The 24,236-nt window shown below is 31.2% G+C and overlaps 1 protein-coding gene across 1 annotated transcript in view; it reads right to left on the bottom strand.

Annotated features, from left to right (window-relative positions):
* LOC306865053 (sodium channel protein type 2 subunit alpha-like) overlaps positions 1 to 24,236 on the bottom strand; it is a 166,897-nt gene that overhangs the window by 2,638 nt on the left and 140,023 nt on the right. The window contains exons 19-26 of the mRNA XM_079409403.1: positions 22,759 to 22,913; positions 16,083 to 16,256; positions 11,961 to 12,083; positions 4,752 to 5,024; positions 3,862 to 3,915; positions 3,627 to 3,768; positions 3,440 to 3,540; positions 2,649 to 2,919 (exon numbers count right to left, since the gene is read on the bottom strand). Of these exons, the coding sequence (XP_079265529.1) occupies positions 2,649 to 2,919; positions 3,440 to 3,540; positions 3,627 to 3,768; positions 3,862 to 3,915; positions 4,752 to 5,024; positions 11,961 to 12,083; positions 16,083 to 16,256; positions 22,759 to 22,913 (1,293 nt within the window). The remainder of the gene's footprint in view (positions 1 to 2,648; positions 2,920 to 3,439; positions 3,541 to 3,626; positions 3,769 to 3,861; positions 3,916 to 4,751; positions 5,025 to 11,960; positions 12,084 to 16,082; positions 16,257 to 22,758; positions 22,914 to 24,236) is intronic.

The raw sequence follows: 24,236 nt of genomic DNA, 5'->3' as shown, positions 1-24,236 counted from the left end.
GCTCTTTTCCTTAAAACAACACACACCATTTTTTAGAGCTTTGGTGGAAGGGATTTCCAGGCAATAATGACTTTAATTTGGGTCTGTTTCTCAAACATATGACCTCAAAACTGGGAGTACGGGACAGTGGTTATGATGTTGTGACAAGGCCGTAACCATGTCTTAAACATTGGGAGGGCCAAACAGTTTTTTATAGAAATTAAGAAAAGAAAACTGAACGTGAATTTATTGTAAAGTCATCCACTGGAACTAATTGTAAATAAAACTTAATACTGTTTATAGACTGTAGAACATTTATATTCAATTCAATAGTGGATTTAACATCAAAATGTAAAGTCTAACCTTAAAATGCATGCTTTTTATGTAACCTTCTCACTTTAAATACTTTGGCGAGTTAATAAGAACATTAGTAACACTTTAGTGTCCATTTCTCACTATTAACTAGTTGGTTATTAGCATGAATATTACTGGGATACTGGATGATTATTATTACTTAAAAAGCACATATTAATGTCTAATTCTGCAAGACCTTATTCTAAATCCTTAATCCTACCTAATTCTTAAACTTTACAACTACTTTACTAAGTATTAATAAGCAGTAATTAGGCGTATACTGATTCATAGTTAATAATTAGTTAATAGTGAGAACTGGACTCTAATCTAAAGTGTGACCAGAATAATTTACGAAGTTATGTATTATTTATTTGAAAGAATTAAAGAACGTTTCATGCCTATCCTTGTATCATTAACTTGTCGAGGTTGATATAGGATTTAGAAAGTAATTAGTAATAATTAAATACTTTTTGGAGAGAGTAATTTGTACATTAATCTAATTACACTGTTTTTAGAGTAACTTACCCAACACTGTTACTGACCATGACCACCTTGGGTTACACTTTATTTTAAGGTGTCCTTGTTACGGTGTAATTATACATTTAAGTACTGAGTAATATTAATTAACTACATGTACTTCCTATATGGTTATGATTAGGGTTTGGCTTAGTGTTACTTGCATGTAATTATGCATAATTTATTGTTATTATAATAGTAAGTACATGTAACGTGTAACAAGGACACCTTAAAATAAAAGTGTTACCCCACCTTGATTTATTGAACAGTCTGTCTCACTTAAGAGTTAAATGTCTGGTTTTTACATTTACGACAGTGCGTCTTTAAGCTTTTAACCCTGTGGAGACACAGACAGCAGCAGGGGGTCGTGGCACGAAACCATGTCAAGCTTTTAGCTCGGACTGAGAGCTCAATCACTGGCCAATCACCTGAGCTGACAGCCCTGATTGCCCAAATTACCTTCATCTTAAACCATCTCCCTTTTACTCCAGGACAGCACTCTCTTGCCTGATAACCCCTCTGGCCTTCCTCATTCTCTTATCTGGGTCACGAGGGGCGTCTGTGCTCAAAATCCCCTCGTCGTGTCACTTAAGCACTGGCTGCCTATTTATTAGTAGGTGAAGTGCTACAAAATTGCATTGAATGCCTTGATATGTACTGTATATATGGCCAAGGCCAGACGGTAAAACTTACAGAGAGATATTACACAATTTCATCTACGATTTAATAGAACTGGTTGCCTCATGCAGAAAATATATGTAAGAATATAATACATTTATTTCACTTATCATATTAATTAAAATTGTTATGTTTAACAAAGTTGAAAAAGGGTAGTTGACATGAAAAATGTTTTATTAAAAAAAAAATTATTATATATTTTTACTTTTTTAAATATGGCTGACCAGTGACAACTATATATATATAGTTATTAAATTTAAGTAATTCAAAATTCTTTACACTTTTTCATCTTATTAATTTATATATTAGACTAAATAAAAAATTTTTTTTAACTTTAAGTTGAAGTATGGATGACATGAAAATTTTTGAAATATATTTATAATTATTAAAAGTAAATTTTTCTTTTGTAAAATACATATTAATGTTATTTCATTTTATTCATTTAATTATTTTAATGACTATATGTTTGTTTTTTTCACGCCAACCACACTTTTTCAGGCTAACAATTAAAATACATATTAGATTGAAAAAGTATAGGAGACATGAAAAATCTATAAAAAAATAAATAAAATGTTCTAATTTTAATAAAATAAAAATACATTTTTATATTATTTAATGATGCTCTTTTCAGCTTAGTAATTAAAATATATATTAGACTGAAAAAGTATGGATGGAATGAAAAATGTATAAAAAATATAATCTTAATAATTAAATTATATATTTAAAAAAATATATATATTTTTTAATATTTGTATTTAAATAGTATCATTTTAACTAAGTTAACAATGTGTGACATTATACAAATTATACAATAATATTTATAGTTATTAAAAATAAAAAAGTAGTAAAATACATTTAATATTATTTATGTTTAATTCATAACTAAACATAGCTTAATATATATATATATATATATATATATATATATATATATATATATATATATATATATATATATAAATGTTTTTTAATTATTATAAAAAAAATATTATTATTAAAAATATATTATTAAATTATTATAAAAAAATATATATATATATTTCTCACTGACCAGCCCTTGCTGGTGATGAACCTTAAAGATTTTTTATTTATTTTTTGTAGATTATGAATGATCCCCTTACCCACAATGGAGAGGATGACAACCACAAAGTCGAAGATGTTCCAGCTGACGGTGAAGAAGTAGCAGCGCAGGGCGATGAGTTTGATGATGCACTCGGTGGTGAAGATGACGATGAAGGCCAGGTTGATGTAGTAGAGGATGTACTCGATGCCCGGAGACTGTTCGTCCGTCTCCACCATCATCGTCACCATGTTGAGGATGATCAGCAGCATTATCAGGATGTCAAAGGCTTGCTTGGACACCAAGTCGAAGAAGAATCCTTGGATCGAGTTCTGAGAGGAAAACAATCCATGCAAGATGATTCAAAGAGTCAGAATCCACCAGAATTATTAATATCTGACCCTGCAGCACAGAAGCAGTCATGAGTAACACAGGTATATTTGTAGCAATAGACAACAATACATTGTATGGATCAAAATTATACATTTCTCTTTTATGCCAAAAATCATTAGGATATTAAGATCATGTTCCATGAAGATATTTAGTAAATTTCCTACTGTAAATATATCAAAACTTCATTTCTGATTAGTAATATGCATTGCTAAGAACTTCATTTGAACAACTTTAAAGGAGATTTTCTCAATATTTAGATTTTTTTGCTCCCTCAGATTCCAGATTTTCTAATAGTTGTATCTCAGCCAAATATTGTTCATACATCATTCATACGCATTTATTCAGCTTTCAGATGATGCATAGATCTCAGTTTCCAAAAATTGCCCCTTATGACTGGTTTTGTGCTCCAGGGTCACATTTTATTGGCTCATTTTGATCAAAAACCCATTGAATACTCACAAGAGGTCTTGGGATGGGTTTCTGAGGTTTCTTGGATCCCAGTTTCTTCATGGCGTTGTAATATTTCTTCTGTTCTTCTGTCATGAAGATGTCCTGTCCTCCTAAGTACAGAGAAACTCTTCTGTTATTATTACCGTCACAATCGCATTTACACACTTTAGGCTCATTATTCTGCTGGTTTTAATACGTATCTTTCGCTTCTGTTGGTTGAAATTGTCAATGATGACACCGATGAAGAGATTGAGCGTGAAGAAGGAGCCGAAGATGATGAAGATGACGAAGTACAGATACATGTACAGGCTGTTCTCTTTAATGGGCTGCTCTTCCACCTGTTTCAGTAGATTACAGACGCTCAAATTAGCAAACCATACGTTCAAATGGGTTTCAATCTGCTTTTATGAGCTCAAAACGGTTTTACTTACAGATCGTGAGTCGACCGCGGCGTACATGATCTCCATCCAGCCCTTAAACGTGGCCTTGAGAAGAAGAAAAATACATATGTTATATGAGTTTGTTCATTCAAAACTCTCATTTTCATCTGGATTCGTTCTTGCATTTCTAAAGCTCTTACTGTTTGAACATTCAGCAACTTTTCTTCAACACTTCTTTGATGAGATTCAGTCAATTAGTACTTAAAACTTACTAAAATTAGCAAATATAAAATAAAATATGAAATATACACATTTAAAAACAAACAAACAAACAAACATTAAAACTGGGAGGAAAATATATAAAACTAAAATAAAAAAATGTATGCAAAATTTAAAACAGTAACTAATAAAAATTACAAAAGTCAATCTGTAAAAACTGTAAAATTACTAAAATAAACTTAAAACATAATCTAGAAAATATGAATGCCTAAATTTAAGATTTATTTAAATAGTCATATTTTCACAATGCGCTCATTCAAACTGGTTAGAATCTATATCAATCTGTTCACTGTGAAAACTATTAAATTTGTTCAGTTAAATAGTATAAACGGCTAGCTGGAACAAGCAATATCTAACTCTTTCCCCGCTAGTGTTTTTGAAAAAATTTGCCAGCATTTTTGATGTTTTTGTATGAATATCTGAACATGCAAGACCCTCTACTTTTAAACAAAGAATGATTGCATATGAAATCGCTGGTTTCTGCGTCTTCCTCGCCGGTGTTTTTGATCGAGTGATTCTAGACTCATTCAGGAGATGCGTAATAGCGCCCCCTAGCGTATAACAGTGAGACGAAATTATAATCCGTGTTTGGCGGGGAAAGAGTTAATTTGTTTGTTAGCATCATAATGCACATAAGGAAACGTTTAGTGGTTTATTCTCACCACTTGCAGCAGCGCGAGGTATCCGGCGCCCACGTTGTCGAAGTTGACCTTGACTTTGGTCCAGTAGAACTGCGTGCTGTTCATCTCCAAGCACTCGCTCTTGTTGTTGATGAAGGAGGAGTTGTAGATGAAGCCGGTGCGGTTGACGCAGCGACCGAACTTCCCGGCGAACAGATTGACTCCCATGATGCTAAAGATCAGCCAGAAGATCAGACACACCAGCAGCACGTTCATGATGGACGGGATCGCGCCGATCAGAGCGTTCACTACCACCTGAAGCAGACAGATCACAATCAAACCCAGCAAACACAGAAACAAACCCAGCCGGCGAGATTTACACGCTCCAGCCAAAACTCCTGATAACCTACAGCGAGTGTCAGAGCACTTTAAATGCCATTTACAGCCATTCATAAAACATCAACATTATTACGAGCTGAACTCTGCTGGATCAAACGCATCAGAGAAGTGTGTATTTAACAATATACCTCACAAAAGAACACGCATAGGTCACGTTTCACCCCAAAATATAAATAAATATGCTTTTAGGAGCAATAAAACATTATTTTCATGACAAAATACCCCCAGATTTTTGTTAGTGTAATGCAAAATAAAAAAATAAAAATCTAATTGTGAAAATAAAATATATTTTGTAAAATAATATTTTAATATTAATTAAGCATGAGATGTTTTTCAATATATTATAATACATATATATTATAATATATAGATTTTCTTTAATAATATTTATTAATATACATATATACATACACATATATTTACATAAATATATATAGACAAATATTAATGAACTTCCATCCATATGGATTACACAATTTTAACATAAACTAATATTAATGTGAGTCACATTTGTCAGTCATACATAAATATGCCAGATTTCTTATTTTATTTAAATATTTTTTTTTATTCCGTATGTAACCATTAAGTTAATTTATTCATTATTTATTCATTTTTTAATTTATTCCATTGAATTGAAAAGTAATTAATTAATTATTAATTGCATACGTGATTAATCGTGTGTTCTGTGTATATTTATTATGTATATATAAATACACACACATACGGTATATATTTAAAAAATATTTATATGTGTTTACATGTCTATAATTATTTTTATATAATTTATATTCTAAATAAATATATTTAATATATAAACATAACACATTTTTATTAAATATATACATGCATGTGTGTGTATTTATATATACATAATAAATATACACAGCACACATATATATATATTATATAAACAAATACTTTTATTTTGGATGCGATTAATCGTTGACAGCACTAATAAAAAACATTTACAAATATTCAGTTTAATAATTTTGGATGCTAAAACTGTGTAATCAAATAAATAAATCCTAAATGTAGGCATTAATATTTTTCTATATGTTATATATGTTATTTTCTATATATTATATATTTATGCTGATATAAAAAGGAATACATATATATATATAAATCCTAATGGTCTTAAAATAGGCTTCAACTTCTGTATTTAACATATTTTTTACTTCTTTTTAGTTTGGGATGAAATAAACCGTCTTTGACACGCTTCGTAAGATTCAGCATGAAATAAAATGGTTATACATGCTGCGAATATCTTTTAACGGTGTGAAATAAAGCCGGCGATGATCACACAACGTGTTGAGTGTGTGTGAGGCAGCACTTTCTCTGCGCTGTGGCTCTAAAGCGGCGTGAAGTCGAATCTGATTTGCCAGATTTACGGCCGGCGGACGGGGAATTCCTGGCTTTCACGGAGCGAGCAAATCTGAAGCAGCGCCGGACAGAACTGCAGACGCACAGAAACAACAACACTACATTAACATCAATGCACTTCAGTTTACAGACTTCAGCCACTTCAAATCAAACTTTCATTTCTTAAATGGTTAAGGCAGGACACTACAGGCAAAAATATTGTTTTTCATACACTGCACATGCTTTTCATAACGTGTTGCTTCAGACTTAAATAAAACATCCAAAATACATTTTTATTATTTGTTACTTTTATTTTAGTTATAGTTGTTTCAGATTAGTGAAATAAAACATCCTAAATATACTTTTTTTTAAATTATTAAAATTTTTGTTATAGTTGTTTTAAGACTTGTGTGAATAAAACATCCAAAATAAATTTTTAAGTTTATTTTATTCATTTATTGTTTTTACTTTAGTTATAGTAGTTTCAGGGTAGAGAAAAAATATATTTATGTTATTATTTTTATTATAGTCATTTCAGACCAATGTAAAGAAAACATCCAAAATACACTTTTAAGTTTATTTTATTATTTTTATTTTAGTTATAGTTATTTTATTTACTTTATCTATTTGTGTCTGTAGATTTGGTTTTTAATATAATTTTTATAGTATAATTTTATATAGTTATCTAAATGTTTTGTTCTTGCTTGAAATAAAATTAACTTTAACTGAAATAAAATTAAACCTATTTTTATTTTTTTTATCTTATTTATGTTAACTTATTTTTAATCTAGTTTCCAAAGTAAAAAAAAAAGACAAAAAAAAAAAATAAAAAAATCACTTAAATTCTAACTTTAAAATGAAAACGAATACAGAAAATAAAAATAAATAAAAATTATAACAATATATGATACTAGCACAATGATACTAATATAACCCAGAAACCTGCATACAGCAAATTTAACAGATTTATTCCAGTCTATATTCTGGCTTCATCCAATGTTCAGAAAATTAATGCAAATTAGTGCAGACTTAATTAAATAATGCCTCATTTGGATATTTAAACATACTATTTCAGAAAACATCAAAAACATTTACAATGTCAAATATGCAAATATGTATTAGTCTAATGTTTTATTTTCACCTGAGTGTTTTGCCTTCAATCTTAAATCACTGAAATATCACTGTATAAATAACTTCATTGATATGTGAACGTCTGGTGTGTGAGGATGAGGAGGAGGAGATGAAGATAACACTGAGTTTGTGAGTGATGAAGAACACGTTTCTGACATTCAATTATCCAGAATACTGATGGTGTTTCCCAGCGGACAGAAATCAGCTTCATCTTTCTCCAGACTCTACTGTACACATACTGTACATCATACTGTAATACTGACAGCAAATCAAATATTCATAAATACATACATGTCAGGAAGATAACACTGTTCATAAGTCCTGCTTCTCTATGTTTACTTATGGTTTTTAATACGTTAACGTCATTTTAAGAGACAGATGTTTCAACAATCATTTAATTATAATAAATGTGTATTTAATTATTTTACTCTAATATTGAGTTTATGAATTTCAATATAATCCATCAGGGACAAATCTACTCATAATGTCACTGTATTATGTAATTGTAATAAATTTATATTTAGATATATGTAGTATTATATTTATTTCATTATTTTAAATATAATTTTTTAGTGAAACATGCATTCAAAATGTCACTTTAATCATAATAAATGTATATTTTGTTATTTCATTCTTATATATTTTATATCTTATACATTTTATTAATTTTAATATTATCCATCAGTGAAAAAAAACTACTCAAAATGTCACTCGAGTATTTATAATACATTTATAATTAGTTATAGAATTTGATTATTATATTTATTTGATCAATTCTAATATTATCCATCAGTGAAAAATCTAACAAAAATGTCACTGCTTTATGTAATATTTTAATAATAATAAACTGATATTAAATTATATATTTTATTCTTCTATTTTGTTTATTAATTTTAATATTATACATTAGTGAAAAAAATCTACTCAAAATACCACTGTATTATGCAATATTTTAATGATATAAATTTATATTTAGTTATATATTTTAATATTATATTTATTTCACTATTCGTTAACATTAGTGAAAAAAATATTACGTAATATTTTAATCATAATAAACTTATATTTAACTATATATTTCATTCTTATATTTATTATTTTATTAATTTTAATATCATCCATCAGTAAAAAAAAATCGACTCATAATGTCACTGAATTATTTCATATTTTAATACAATATAGTCAAATATTTTTTAGTTATATATTTTAATATTATATTTATTTCACTATTTGTTAACATTAGTGAAAAAAATATTACGTAATATTTTAATCATAATAAACTTATATTTAACTATACATTTCACTCTTATATTTATTATTTTATTAATTTTAATATCATCCATCAGTAAAATAAAAATCGACTCATGTCACTGAATTATTTCATATTTTAATACAATATAAATCAAATATTTTTTTGTTATATATTTTATTTTATTAATTTTAATGTTATCAATCAATGAAAAAAAATACTGCAATTGTCATTGTATAATGTAATAACTTTTAATTATAATAAATGTATATTTAGATATAAGTTGTATTCATTATTTTATTAAAATCCACTCAAAATGTCACTGTATTAATTTTGTAATATGTTATTGGTTATATGACCAAATAATCCCATTGTCTAATACTGCAAAGACTTTCTCGTTTCCCCTGTAAAGCCTCCAGCGATAAATGAGACGTCACCTTTCAGAATCAGACTGCATGAAGATTAAACGGATCAAACTTGATTAAACAAAAGTGCATTGAGAATATGAGAGAGATGGAAGCAGCTTTTAAACCAAGCGCTGCTGCTGTAAAAACACGGCACAGAGGGACAGGGTTTAGCTGTGGGTTAGAGGAATTACTGCCGGATTGATCAGAGAAAGAAATCAACACAAACAAAAACATGATTTCAGTCTGCTGGGACCAATCTGATGAAAATATCCCACATTTCACACTAAAAAATAATAACAATAATAATGCACTGACCCCCGGTTTCACAGACAAGGTTTAAGCTAGTCCCAGACTAAAATGCATGTTTGAGCGGTCTTAACTCAAAATCTTAAAATATGTCAGTGTCAAGATGAACACCTTAATTTAGACATTTTTGTAAAAGTTCCTTAAATATCTTAATTTAACTAAGGCTTAGTCCTGGCTTAAACTAAGCCCCGTTTGTGAAACCGGGCCTATAGCGTTTAATGTAAACTTTTTTTAAGGACTAGTATGATTTTTGTTGCATTGTCTTATTATTTAAATGACAATTAAACATGTTTTCCCCAAATTTTAATTTTATATATATTTGCAATTCTCATTAAATTCCCATTGTTATGTAAAAAATGCACTAATATCAGCATAAATTAAAAGCTCTATAACAAATACTAGTCAAAAACAGGCAGTTATTACTACTACAATGAATAAACATATTTACAGTGTTTTTACGTTGTCCTGCTACTGGTGTCTCTATTAAATGCATTTTCCCTCAATTTTCCCTATTAATTATAGCCATTCAACATTATAATTGAAAGCCATTATTTTTAACATTTAATAGGCTCTGAAATATATAACAACTTTTAATTGAAGTGATTTTAAAACAATCTTCACATACAAACTGTATATGCATGAACGATACAGAATGATCTTTATTCAAGCTACAAACGTTAATCAGCGACTAGAACAGTCCAATGCTTTCTCTATATATAAATATATATAAAACCATTACTGAATTTGGGTGAAAATGTGATTAATTGCCTTGAAAATGTCATAACACAAAATAATAATAATAATAATGATACTTGCCCTCAACAGCTTGATGTTTTGATTTTGGGCTGAAATATGACCTCAACATCATTTCAGAACACAGATAGGTTCTTTATATTCTACTAATGAGATTTTATTAAACTATTCAAGCAATCTAACAGCAGATTAAGAGACAGTAACCCTGTTTAAACCAGCCTAAGGTGGTTATGGAATCTGGTTTGATGGTTTTAGGGGGGTTTTGGATGCTTGACAACAGAGCGAGACCATCTTAAACCTGCCGAACTCTTAAAGATAAAGGTTCTTCATAGGCTTCCACTGGTTCCACGAGGAACCTTTAACATCGATGGAACCTTTTCAATGGAGCAAAAGGTTCTTTATAGTATAATTTCTTTTATTTTGATTATTAAAACATTCTTCACACCAAGAAAATGTTATTTAAGAACTGATTACTCAAAGGCTCATTGGTGAAAAATGGTTCTCTATTGGCTTCTTTCGGTTCCATGAAGAACCTTTAACATCCACTGAATCTTTCCAGGTTCTTTATAGTGGAAAAGGGCACTAGATCAAGTGTTTGTCACAACAAGAAAATAATAGTTCTTTTTAAAATGGATCACTAAGGATTCTTCAGGGAACCAAAGACAGTTCTTCTACAGAACCGCTACAGAACCCCCCCCCCCCCCCCCCCCCCCCCTTCTGAAACTTTTAATTTTAAGAGTGAGTTCTTAAAAGAAGTATCTTTTCTTAGAGTGAAGAATATTTCAATAATCTAAAGAACCTGTTTCCACTATGAAGAACCTTTTGTGCAATGGAAAGATTCAATGGGTGTTAAAGGTTCTTCATGGAACCATAATCCAAAATAAGGGTTCTCTATCTTTTGATTCCATGAAGAACATTTAGCATCCCTTGAATCGTTCCAGGTCCTTTATAGTGGAAAAAGCTTCTTTAGATCATTAAAAGTGCTCTTCAAAAATGGTTTTTAAATGGTTTTAAAATATTTTCTTTGTGTGAGGAATATTTCAATCATCTAAAGAACCTTTTTCCACTGTAAAGAACCTTCTGTGGAACTGGAAGGCTTATTATTGAACCATAAATTAAAATAAAGGTTCTCTATTGCATTCTATTCGTGGTTCCACGAAGAACCTATTACATTCATTTAATCTTTCTTTCCAGGTTCTTTACAAAAAAAAAAAAAAAAGTGTCTTCAGATAATTAAGATGTTCTTTACACAAAGAAAATAATGGTTTCCACTAATGGTTCAATGGGAACCTTTTATGGAAACTGCAAAAACACCTTTATTTTTAAGCATGTGGAACCTTTCCATTCAACAAAAGTACTTTATAGTGGAAAAAAGCTTAAAATGTTCTTCTTCTTTTAAGAACTTTTCACTGAAAGGTTCTTTGGGGAACCAAAAATGGTGAAAAACCTTTATGTTTAAGAGCATACGACCATAGAACTACCTCAGGCTGGTTTAAGAAGAGACTTGAGAAGATGCAAGATGATTTTTCTCTCCTCAGCCAACTCCCTTTAAAAATACAGAGACTTCCTGTTTCTGTGCAAGAGAAATGAGCGAAATGGGCTCAGAAATGGGACAGATGTGACAGAGAGACGAGTGTGTCTTACCCTCATGCCTTCAAACCGGGACAGCGCTCTCAGCGGTCTGAGGGCTCTGAGCGTTCTGAGAGATTTGATGGCAGCAAAGTCCGAGTAGCCCAGCGTGTTTGCTACCAGGCTTACGAGAGACACCTATGAGTGACAGAGAGCCGAGGAGAAAGAGAAGAGCGTTAGGACAGCAATAACATCAGACCCGCTAAGGAGGAAAACTCCAGCACTAGGAGGAAAAACAGGGCTTAATCATCACGGAACCCCGGTTCTGGAGACCTGTTAAGGAGAAATATTGTTTTAGATGTTTCATCGCTGCTCTGTGACCTGTGAAGGACTGAAGGGGGGTTTAGAGGGCAGCTGTCTATTGAGTCTACTCAGACGGCGCCTTCAGTGCCGGGCCCCGGTCAGAGCGGCTCTTACCCTTATCCCAGCAAAGCGAGACACGGCGCGGAGAGGCCGCAGCGCCCGGAGCGTCCGCAGAACCCGCATGGAGCCAATCTGGTCATAATTGACCACACGTGCCACCAGACCAATCACTGACACCTGCATGAAGCGAATTATAGCTCGTTTAGTTTCCATGAGTTTCGCGTTAAGTTCACAGCATTCATATTGTTCAATTGGGATTTTTGTTTTCATGTTCCAATCAGTCTTTTATGGAAGAGGATAAGGGCCAAGCAATAACAAAAAAATTAAACCATCTTGAGATTAAAGTCGTTAAATTTTGAGAAAAAAGTCTAAATAAACTGTTGAGAAAAAGTCGTTACATTTTGAGAACATTTTTTGAGTGTTTTTCTCTAAATTTAACTACTTTTTTTATCATAATTTAACGAGTTTATTCTCAACATTTTATTTAGACTTTTTTTCTTGAAATTTAACGACTTTAATCTCGAGATGGTTTCATTTTTTTATTATTGCTTGGCCCTAATCCTCTTCCGTAGTCTTTTGAAATTTAAAAAAAGTAAAAAAACAAAAATTTTTTAAAAAAGCGTTTCATGTGCATTTAATAGCTTTAAAAGTATAAATATAAAAATCTCATAATATTACTCATATTAATAAAATTTGATTTTGTCCATGCAGTCAATCTTTAGAAATCAAAAAACGATTTCAATGCTAACGTAAATGCATTTCATATGCATTAAACAATTTTAAAAGTACTTGATATAATATATCATGAATATTATAACAAACGCTATACTATATTAAATATAATTTAATAGTATAGAAAATGTTAAATTTCATAAAAATATAATTTAAAAAAATATAAATACAATAAAAATATAAAAATAAAATCTCTGAAATAAAATCTAAAAATAAAATATCTGAAAAATACTGCAATATTCATATTATTCATTTTAATCACATGGGATTGTTTTGTCCATGTTCCAGTCTGTCTTTGTCGAAGTAAATGCATTTCATGTGCATTTAGCTTTAAAAGTACTTAATCTCATTTATTATGAAGATTGAAATCTCAAATTTCATATTTTTCTAATTAATCAAATTTTGTCAATGTTCCAGACAATCTTTAGAAATCTAATCTTAAAAAAAAAAAAACAATTTAAAACTCAAAGCAATGCATTTAATGTGCATTTAACAGCTTTAAAAAAATAATAATTAATTTAATATTCTAATTTACATTTACATTTACGCATTTAGCAGACGCTTTTATCCAAAGCGACTTACATTGCATTCAAGTTACAGTTTTTACATTTTATCAGCTCTTGCTTTCCCTGGGAATCGAACCCATGATCTTGGAGTTGCTAGCGCCATGCTCTACTATTTGAGGTACAGGAAATATAAATATATTAATAATATTTATTATGAATATTAAAATGGAAAAGTATATATATTAATCAAATGGGACTGTTTTGTCCATTGTCAATTTCAAAGCAAATTAATCTAATGTGCATTTAGCAGCTTTAAAAGTATTTTTCGGAGTATTAAAATCTCATAGAATCTTTCACTATTCATTAAAAAAAACTAAATATTTTGTCAAAAATATGAGTTCACGACAAATTAATTTTAAAAATGCATTTCTTGCGCATTTAACGGCTTTGAAAGTACTTGATCTAAATGATTATGTAGTAAATATTGAAATCTCACAAATTTCATATTATTCATATCAAATTGGGATTGTTGTGTTCATGATCCAGTCAGTCTTTAAAAAACTAAAACTTTTCGATGTCAAAGAAAAACTTACATTTAAAACTTAAAATACAGTACTTGATGTAATTTAATCTAAATATTAAAGTTTTATCAATGTCATTTTATTCCAATAGGACAAAATCTGAGAATCTTTCATTATTATCTAAAAAAATTCAATATTTTGTGCTTATAATATTAGTAGTTCATTACAGGTGAGTCCTTGTTTATTTTATATAAATTAAATCACGTGGTTTAAATGCTATTTCTATTCTGCTCATTTATGAAGCAAACTTTCTGAGATTTAAATTAAATACATTATATTACATGAATGCATTTGGCAGTCACTTCTATCCAAAGCAAACTACATCCATTGCATTTTTAAAGGCATACATCATTTTTCATGCATTTCCTTGAAATCAAACCAATGACCTTGCTGTTGTTTGAGCTGCAGGAATAAAACACACTTCTGTGCTTAAAAGAGGAATTTTAGACACATTTTCTCATCAAGTGTCAACAAACCGCATAATGTGAAAAATCTAACCTGAAGAGACTGAAATACAGTGGTGTATTTGATCAGTACTTCATGCTGCAGTGAAGGTGGAGGTGAAGTGTGTGATTTCTGCAACACTTGCATCAGCAAACAGATTTCAACATCAATAATAATCACACACTTTCACATCACAACTTTACAATTGACTGTAGTTCTGAATCCACAGCTCTCCTCACCCTCTCTTTTATTCTCACTGAAGGGAGCCACACAAATAAAAACCATTTCATGTACGCAAGTAGAGTCTGTGCAGCGATGCAGTCGTGTTTGTTTTGGCTCTTCAATCTTTTTTAGACAAAATTTCATAATTATCTGATAATTGAATGTTTCTATGGGATTATTGTGTCTGTCTCTCTTTCAAAAAACAAAAAAAAACCATCACATACATATTTTTTTTTTAGAAATCAATGTCAATAGAAATGCATTTATGCCCATTTAACCCTCTGGTGTGATGTGTGTGTTTTTGGTCTGTTTATGGTACTAAATTATATTAATGAAATAGTTATGATCCATTTATTTCCTGTTAATACTTTTTGAACATGGAAAATAAAATCTGAAAATGACACAAACTGTTGTAAATCTTGAATGCTTTGGAGATTTTCAAAAAGTTACAGATGTTTAAGTTCATAATTACGAAACACACACACAATTCATAACATATATATTTTCCAAAATGTTTTACTGAAAAAAATCGAAACCATAGATCTAAACAAGTTATGTTCCAAATTTGAGGTTGATATCTCAGTTTTTATGTATGTACAGTATGTATGTATTTGTTTTGTTTTATTTATGTTTTTTAGGACCGTTCAATCTTTTTGAATGATGTCCATGCATTTGTTTGTTTTATTGTGTTCACATAGCAAGTGCCAAAAACCAGCTTCAGAGGGTAAAAGCATTAAAAGTACTAATATAATTTATTCCAAATGTCAAAACTAACCTATGAAATTAATATTATATGAACTTATATAAACATTAAAAACGATAAAAGTTTTCTGGAGTATTTTTTTTTTTTTTTAGTTTTTTTTTCAGTTTTCTAAATCTGTTGCCGTTTCTTTGTGATTATGAAATTTACTAGCAATTTTTTAAGGAAATCCTACAGCATTATTTTTCAGTATAGGTTATCAGAATCAACCCAAATATGTGCACACATACAAACTTACAAATACTGAAATATCAGGCCAAACCAAACAGCACTATATCACTGGAGCTCAAACAACAGCAAAACAACATGATAATAATTATAAATGATCATCTTGTAATGTTACTGATGAAGTGCTGGAAAGCTGAACCACAGCCACATTGATGATTATACAATAGAAAAGTTGCTCTCTGTAAACTGAGCTCATTCAATCTTCCTGAGATTTTAAATGTTTTATAATAAAGCACTTCTGCTGTTGTTCGTTCTCTGCACTTTGCAATCAGACGCTGGGAAAGTAAATTGATGCACTTACATCCACAATGAGAAAGTCCAGCCAGCACCAGTAGTTGGTGAAGTATTTGCTGAAACCGTAGGCGATCCACTTCAGAACCATTTCCAAAATGAAGATGTAGGTGAAGATCTTGTCTGCGTATTCAAGCACCACTTTGACCACTTTCCTTTGTTCAATGTAAATGTCTTCAAATGCCTTTCAACAGAGAGACGCAGAAGAAGCAGCGAGTTAAACCAGACGTTCAGAACAAGCCGAGGAAGACTTCTGAAGACCTTCAGCGCTTCTTTCGCTCATCTGTGTCACATTCATCTTATTAACACATTTGATAGTGGAACTGGAACAATCTACAGAAATTTGACGAAAAAGCTGCATGAATGTTTTATTAAAGTGATGTTTAGATTAATGGCATTATAATGTGCCATTTTATAAAGAAAGTAAATCATTTGGGTTTGGAGCATTGCTGTTTTAGTATCACTGAGATACTATTATCAGGGTAAACTAAAACCTTAAACTTAAACAAATAAATAAACTACAACAAACATTATTGGCAAAAAAAACAAAAAACCTTAAACTTATTTTATTTCAGCTAGTCACCAAAGCAACATTTCTCATTTTAATTGTTTATTTTTTTTAAATGTCTATACAGATTTTTGTTGTTTTTTAAAAATTAAATCAAAATGAAAAATAATTTTATTTTATTTCAATAAACATATCAAGAAATTAATATGTTGTTTTATGGTTTTAATTTTTGTTAACAATAATAACCCTTGTTTGGTTCACTGTTATTTTAGTACAGTATAACCGAGATACTATTCTAGTTTTTTATTAATATTTTGAATTTGTTTTTATTTTTATATCTTCTGCTTTCATTTTAATTCTAGTTAAAGTTTTAGTAATGCAGTTGTTTTTTTGCCATTTTTACTCGTTTTTAAAAATATTTTTTAAATAAGTTTTTTATATTTTATTTTATTTCAGTTAACATTTAATTATTTCAAGTAATATATTTTTCTAAGGTTTTAATTTCAGTTTAACTATAATAACCGTGGTGTTATTTTGGTACAGTATGTACCAAATTATGATGAATTCATTTTATTTTTATATTCCCCATTTTCATTTTAACTCTAGTTTTAGCAATGTGTTTTTTTTTTTGTGGTTGTTTGTTTGCTTTGCAATTTTTACTAGTCCTTTTAAAATGTCTATATAGAGTTTTTATTAATTTTGATTTCAATTTGTGTTATATTAGGATAACTAGTTAAAGTAAATGGAAATGAGTAATGTTGCCTTGGCAGCTAAAATAAAATCATTTAAATTTCTTCTTAATTTTGTTTTCTTTTTTTAGTTCGGTTAACGTTTCTTTTATTTCAAATAACAGAAAATGTATTTGTTTTTTTATGGTTTTAGTAGTTAACTATAATAACAACCCTTGTTTGGACCACCATTAGGATGAGTAAATGATGAATTTTCATTCTTGGATGATCTATTTATTAAGTGTCCAGACTCTTTGCCGGAGCAGTTTCTACTCTACCGCACATGCATGCACCGATGTCCAGACGAACATCTGCGTCCGCCGGACTCGCCACTGATTTTTGCAGACTCTGCTGTTTCTCATTTTCTGCTTACTTTCTGTTTTCATGTGTAATCCTTCAAGTGCACGTCTGAAAGAACAGCTGCCTGCTGAAGCTGCTGGTAAATGCCACTAAAATACCAGCCGGTCGGCGCACACCTGGCACCCGGCCGTGAGACAGAGCTCTGACATTAGCCCCTCTCTGTGACTCACACACGCAGGATTCTGATCTTTAAGGAAATGCACAGTCTTATATAATATTATGCAGTGGGAATATATTTTTCGCTCTGGCATTTACCGTTTTCTGTGTCATGCATAATCTCACAAAGACACAACTAGTAATGCTTATAGTCGACACAAAACCAATTTGACATGTTCCTCATCTTATTGTGCATGATTCAACGGTGCATGTTATTATAAAAGAAAACAATATTTATCTTTGTAATATTTTATCCAAGAGACACTCTTCACCACCTAATCAATACCATCATGCTGTACATTTTTATGTCAGACTGCGGTAAAAATTACACGTAAAAGAGATTGTGTAAGTCTTTCATGTTGAGTTAAACATAACTTTTCTATGTGAATATGTGTTAAACTGTAATTTATTCCTGTGATCAAAGCTGTATTTTCAGCATCATTACTCCAGTCTTCAGTGTCACATGATCTTCAGAAATCATAATAATATACTGATTTACTGCTCAACAAACATTATTATTATTATCAATGTTGAACACAGTTGTGCTGCACAATATTTTTGTGGAAACTGATCCATTTTATTTTTCAGGATTCACAGATTGATAGAAAGTTCAAAAGAGCAGTATTTATTTGAAATAGAAAGCTTTGGTAACATTATAAATGTCTGTACTGGCACTTTTGAACAATTTAATGTATCCTTGGTGCATAAAAGTATACATTTATTAAAAAAAAAAAATATATGACCCCAAAAATCTAATTTACAAACAAATATGAAAGTACTTGAATGCACATTATGATCCAATTCAATAATAATTTTTCAATGATGCATTAATAATTATGAAAGTTACTTATTATAAAGTGTTACTAAATATTAGTGCTGTCAAGCGATTAATTGCTATTAATATAATAAAGTTTTTGTTTACGTAATATATGTGTGTACTGTGTATATTTATTATGTATATATAAATACAAACACATGCATGTATATATTTAAAACTGCAGTCCGTAAGTTTTGCCTCTTTGTCGCCATCTCTGTTTGAAAACCTGGAATTGCAGCTCTGTGCGGAATTAGCTTTTTTGCGTGGGGTTGTGATCCGGCACAGCTCCAGCGCAGATGAATCGAATGTTTTGAGGAGTATGTGTGTCAGTCTGTCAGTCATCGCACCGGTGTGGATACTGTACTTAGGAATCACAGATTCTAGCCTACGTCTTGGAATATATGACCCAAATGAGAATTTTCACCGTATATTGTCATCTGAACAAGTAAGTAACAAGCCTGGCACGTTTGTTCTGACCAACTGAGGAAAAAGCATTACAATAAATAGTGCTACCAATGGTGATTAAATCTAATGATCGGTTAGCTCATATCACATCAAACCGTGCAAATTATTATTACTGTTATACTTTATTCTCAAATTATTCATGTTAACAACATCAGTATTGCGTGACTATGTGTGTATTAGCGTGTAGATTTCAATTTCTGTACAGTTTAATCTAATTGTCATGCCATTTGAATTTCATATTAAGAAATTACATTAATCCAAACAGCAAAATATGCTCCCTTCCAACTGGTTTTCTTTAAAATCTCACAAATCATTCACATGTGTTTCATAAACACATAATACTTTCTGTATTACAATCCGCCATCAAAATGATAAATTTAATTATTCTAGCTGCTGTGAGAAAAGGCTAAACGATGCGTCACCTGCAGGATCCTCACATGTGATAGCCTACTAGCCGGGACAAATTCTTTATGTTTACAGACGTGACGTAATGATGCAGTGCCATGCTCGAATTTCCCGCGAAGTGTACCTGTACCACTCAAATTAGAAAACATTATTACTTGCTAACTGTTGTGAATCGGCTAAAATAAGGCGAAAGTTTTGACAACTGGCTGGTTAGGTACTTGCTCAAATATTGATTTCGGATCATTTTTAACCCCAAAAAAGTTAAGGATAACAGCTTTAATGAAAATGCAGCTTTAAGAAAGATATGTTACGTTTATATATTTTATATATGATATAATTTATATGAATATAAATATACAGTATCTCACACAAGTGAGTACACCCCTCACATTTTTGTAAATATTTTATTATATCTTTTCATGTGACAACACTGAAGAAATTACACTTTGCTACAATGTAAAGTAGTGAATGTACAGCTTGTATAACAGTGTAAATTTGTTGTCCCCTCAAAATAACTCAACACACAGCCATTAATGTCTAAACCGCTGGCCACAAAAATGAGTACACCCCTAAGTGAAAATGTCCAAATTGGGCCCAATGAGCCATTTTCTGAGTGTCATGTGACTCATTACTGTTACAAGGTCTCAGGTGTGAATGGGGAACAGGTGTGTTAAATTTGGTGATATCGCCCTCACTCTCTCATACTGGTCACTGGAAGTTCAACATGGCACCTCATGGCAAATAACTCTTTGAGGATCTGAAAAAAAGAATTGTTGCTCTACATAAAGATGGCGTAGGCTATAAGAAGATTGCCAAGACCCTGAAACTGAGCTGCAACACGGTGGCCAAGACCATACAGCGGTTTAACAGGACAGGTTCCACTCAGAACAGGCCTCGCCAGGGTCGACCAAAGAAGTTGAGTGCACGTGCTCAGCGTCATATCCAGAGGTTGTGTTTGGGAAATAGACGTATGAGTGCTGCCAGTATTGCTGCAGAGGTTGAAGGGGTGGGGGGGTCAGCCTGTCATGTCTCCAGACCTAAACCCAATTGAGCATCTGTGGGGCATCCTCAAATGGTGGAGGAGCGCAAGGTCTCTAACATCCACCAGCTCTATGATGTTGTCATGGAGGAGTGGAAGAGGACTCCAGTGGCAACCTGTGAAGCTCTGGTGAACTCCATGTCCAAGAGGCTTAAGGCAGTGCTGGAAAATAATGGTGGCCACACAAAATATTGACACTTTGGGCCCAGTTTGGACATTTTCACAGGGGTGTACTCACTTTTGTGGCCAGCGGTTTAGACATTAATGGCTGTGTGTTGAGTTATTATGAGGGGACAGCAAATTTACACTGTTATACAAGCTGTACACTCACTACTTTACATCATTTCTGTAATTTCTTCAGTGTTGTTACATGAAAGATATAATAAAATATTTACAAAAATGTGAGGGGTGTACTCACTTCTGTGAGATACTGTACACGTAAATATTTTCTAAATATATGCTGTATGTGTGTATCTTTATATATACATAATAAATATACACAGAACACACACATATATTATGTAAACAAAAACTTTTATTTTGTATGCGTTTGGATTAATCGCGATTAATCGTTTGACAGCACTACTAAATATAAACTTTTTCAGAAATAACTACTTGTAATAAAGCACGTTCTGGTCTTATTTTCAGTCTTCTAACTTGATAAACCCTAAAAAGCACAAAAATCTCTGGCAAGAAATCAATAATTGTGTTAATTTAGTACTAACAGCGGCTGTTTGAAAGGATGAGTAAGACTGTGATTATTTCACAACACAGCTAACAGCCCGTGGCACGTGTTGATGTAGATTAATGTCATCTAACTACTGCGTGTTTGCTGGCATCTGACAGCTCTCTCACGGAGACGCCGGTCAGAGAAGTTGACCAGTCAGCAGGCCATCGGCCGCCACAGGCCAGCTAGCAGGAAGTGAGCTGCCACTTCCTGCCAAACACACACCGATAGAGACAGCTTCTGTGCTCGGTTTGAAGTCAAAGCTGTCATAAAGTCAGTGAAGCAAGCTGAGACTAGAGTAAGACGTCTTTAATGAGACACTACAGGCAAAAACATTGCTTCGTCATGCACTGCTCAAGTTTGAGATTCTGCTTCCAAAACACTTCTTCTTTCAGACTGGTGGAAAGAAAACATTCAAAATACATATGTAAGTGTTCATTTTAGTATAATTCAGTATAACTGAGATAATTATTATAATTTTTTATTAATATTCTGAAATTGTTCCTATTCCTGTTTTCATTTTGATTCTAGTTAAAGTTTTAGTAATGTAGTTGTTTTGGACATTTTTAAAAATTTTTTTAAGTCTATCTAGTTTTTATGAATTATTATTTAAATTTTAGTTATTTTAGTGCATCAAGTTAAACTAAATGAAATGTTGCAACTAGTTGAAATAAAATAAGAAAAATAAAAAATAAAATAATTTTTTAATATTTTATTTTATTTGAGTTAATGTTTCTTTTTTATGGTTTTATTTTTAGTGAACTATAATAAGGATGAGTAAATTATGAATTTTCATTCTTGGATTATCTATTTCTTTACATTTTACTCTTTATTAAGTGTCCAAACATTTGAATGTTTATTTTATTGCACGTTATCTATTCGCGCCTGTAGATTTCTATTAAAATACATAACTTTAAAAGGTTTTTCCTTCACTTCAGCAGCACTTGCATACACCAAAACTTACAGTTTTATTCCACTCCATATTCGGAAGGTTTTTACTGAGGGGTTTGTTGATATTTCATTCAACTCATTTTATACAACACTTTATTCCAAAAAGCATGGAGAATTTTTTTTTTTTTCTGGCTGTTGACAGCATTTTGTGATTTATGGAGTGATAAAAATAGATATCCAAAATCCCCTCAGTAAAAACATTAAACTCTAATATGTCAACAAAATCAAACCAAGATTTTGAATCTGGCTTTATCCGATGTTCAGATTTATTCACTGGAAATGTATACAAATCAGTGCATATTAATTAGATAATACCTCATTCGCGTAAACATAACATTTCAGAACTTGTTTAATACAAAACAATTCTTAATATACTGTGATTAATCAACTGGGAAAGTATGTGATATCTATATGTTTAAATTTTCACCTATAGTGTCTTGGCTTAAGTAATAAATCCTACTACTGCGACTGCACTGTAAACAAAGTTTTTAACATTCAGTGCAAACTAAAAACGACAGATTAAAGCTCACCAGCGCTCCACTGCTGAGGAGGATCATGAAGATGATGAAGGTCTCAAACCAGCTGTGCTCCACTATCTGATAACACGTCTTCCTCAGACGCCACCAGGCTTGACCCAGACCTTCAGACGTGTTGATTTCACAGCACTGAAGGCGACGTACACAAACTGGAAAACAAAAACATTAACGTTTAATGATTAATAAATGGTTAAATGAAACAAAAGTTCCAAGATGACGAAAACATATTTTAAAATGTATTTTTTATATTTATTTCAGTTTCTTGTCGTTTTGAAAAACTTTTATACCATATTCAACAAAAGTTCTGACTGAATAACTCCAAAATCAAGTGTACCGGCTCCCTGTGTCATTCTAGTAAAACGTAATAACATTTAAAATAAGCAATATAACTAAATAAAATTATAAAAATAAATAAATAATATATTAAATAATATTAAAGTTTTCAAACCAATCATAAATATATGTTGTATAAATATGATTTATAAAACAAATATAAAATTTTGTGGGCGTATGTACAAAGATTCAAGATTCAAGATTGTTTATTTGTCACATACACAATTATACAGAGTATAACCAGCAGTGAAATGTAGGTCCATGCTATGACATAATTTCCTTTTGGGTGCTTTTTTTCACATGAAAATAAAATACTTCTGGTTGACTAGACCACACTAAATATTAAATATTAAACATAAGTTCAGTTGTAAAAAACAAGTTTATACAAGTCATTTCAACTTCAATTACATTAAACCAACTTCAAGTCAAGTTCAGTTTCATATAAATTGAAATTATAAAGTTATGAATTTGCTCAACTTATTTTGATGAGTTACAGTAAACTGCTATGACTTACAGATCATATCATTTTTTTACAGTGTAGCATTTAAAAAAAAGCTTAAAAAATTAAAAAGAATATGCCAAACATAATTTTTCATAAATTACTCGATTATTCGCGTGTTGAACAGAAGTAATTCAGATTATAATTGAGACGATGACACTCATTTTGCTGACTTTTCCACTTTCAAAACCTCTTTGTTCAAATCAAATGAAAACGCAACTTCAAAAGACTTCAAAGAGCATCCAAACACTTCAAAAGATCACAAACGCAGTCCCAACGAGAACGTGGAGATCAATAGCAGAACTGCTCTACTGCGTGTAATACAAACACATCAGTAGATATAAATGATATCATCAGCGTTGGGATTATAAATGGAGCTCGGCTGCCGTAAAAGGTCCTCGTTTTGCTAATCTGCGTTCAAGACGCAGCTTTTATGTGACATAATCCCGGCCGGTATCACTGGCGCTCTGAAAGCCCGCCGTCTGTAACAATGAGTCCCTGCCATGAAATCCCATTTGAGTCTCGCATGGTCGTCAAAGAGTCTCCATTACTGGCATCTGAGCTCCTCTAAATTAACTTATTGCCTGTAAACTTAATAACAGGGTTGTGGTAACAGGGTTCTCTCAACTCAATTTGTACC

This window comes from Barbus barbus (genome assembly GCF_936440315.1).
Source record: "Barbus barbus genome assembly, chromosome: 46".
Lineage (NCBI taxonomy): Eukaryota > Metazoa > Chordata > Actinopteri > Cypriniformes > Cyprinidae > Barbus > Barbus barbus.
Note: the sequence above shows the minus strand (reverse complement) of the source record. Positions and strands in the feature narration are given on the sequence as shown.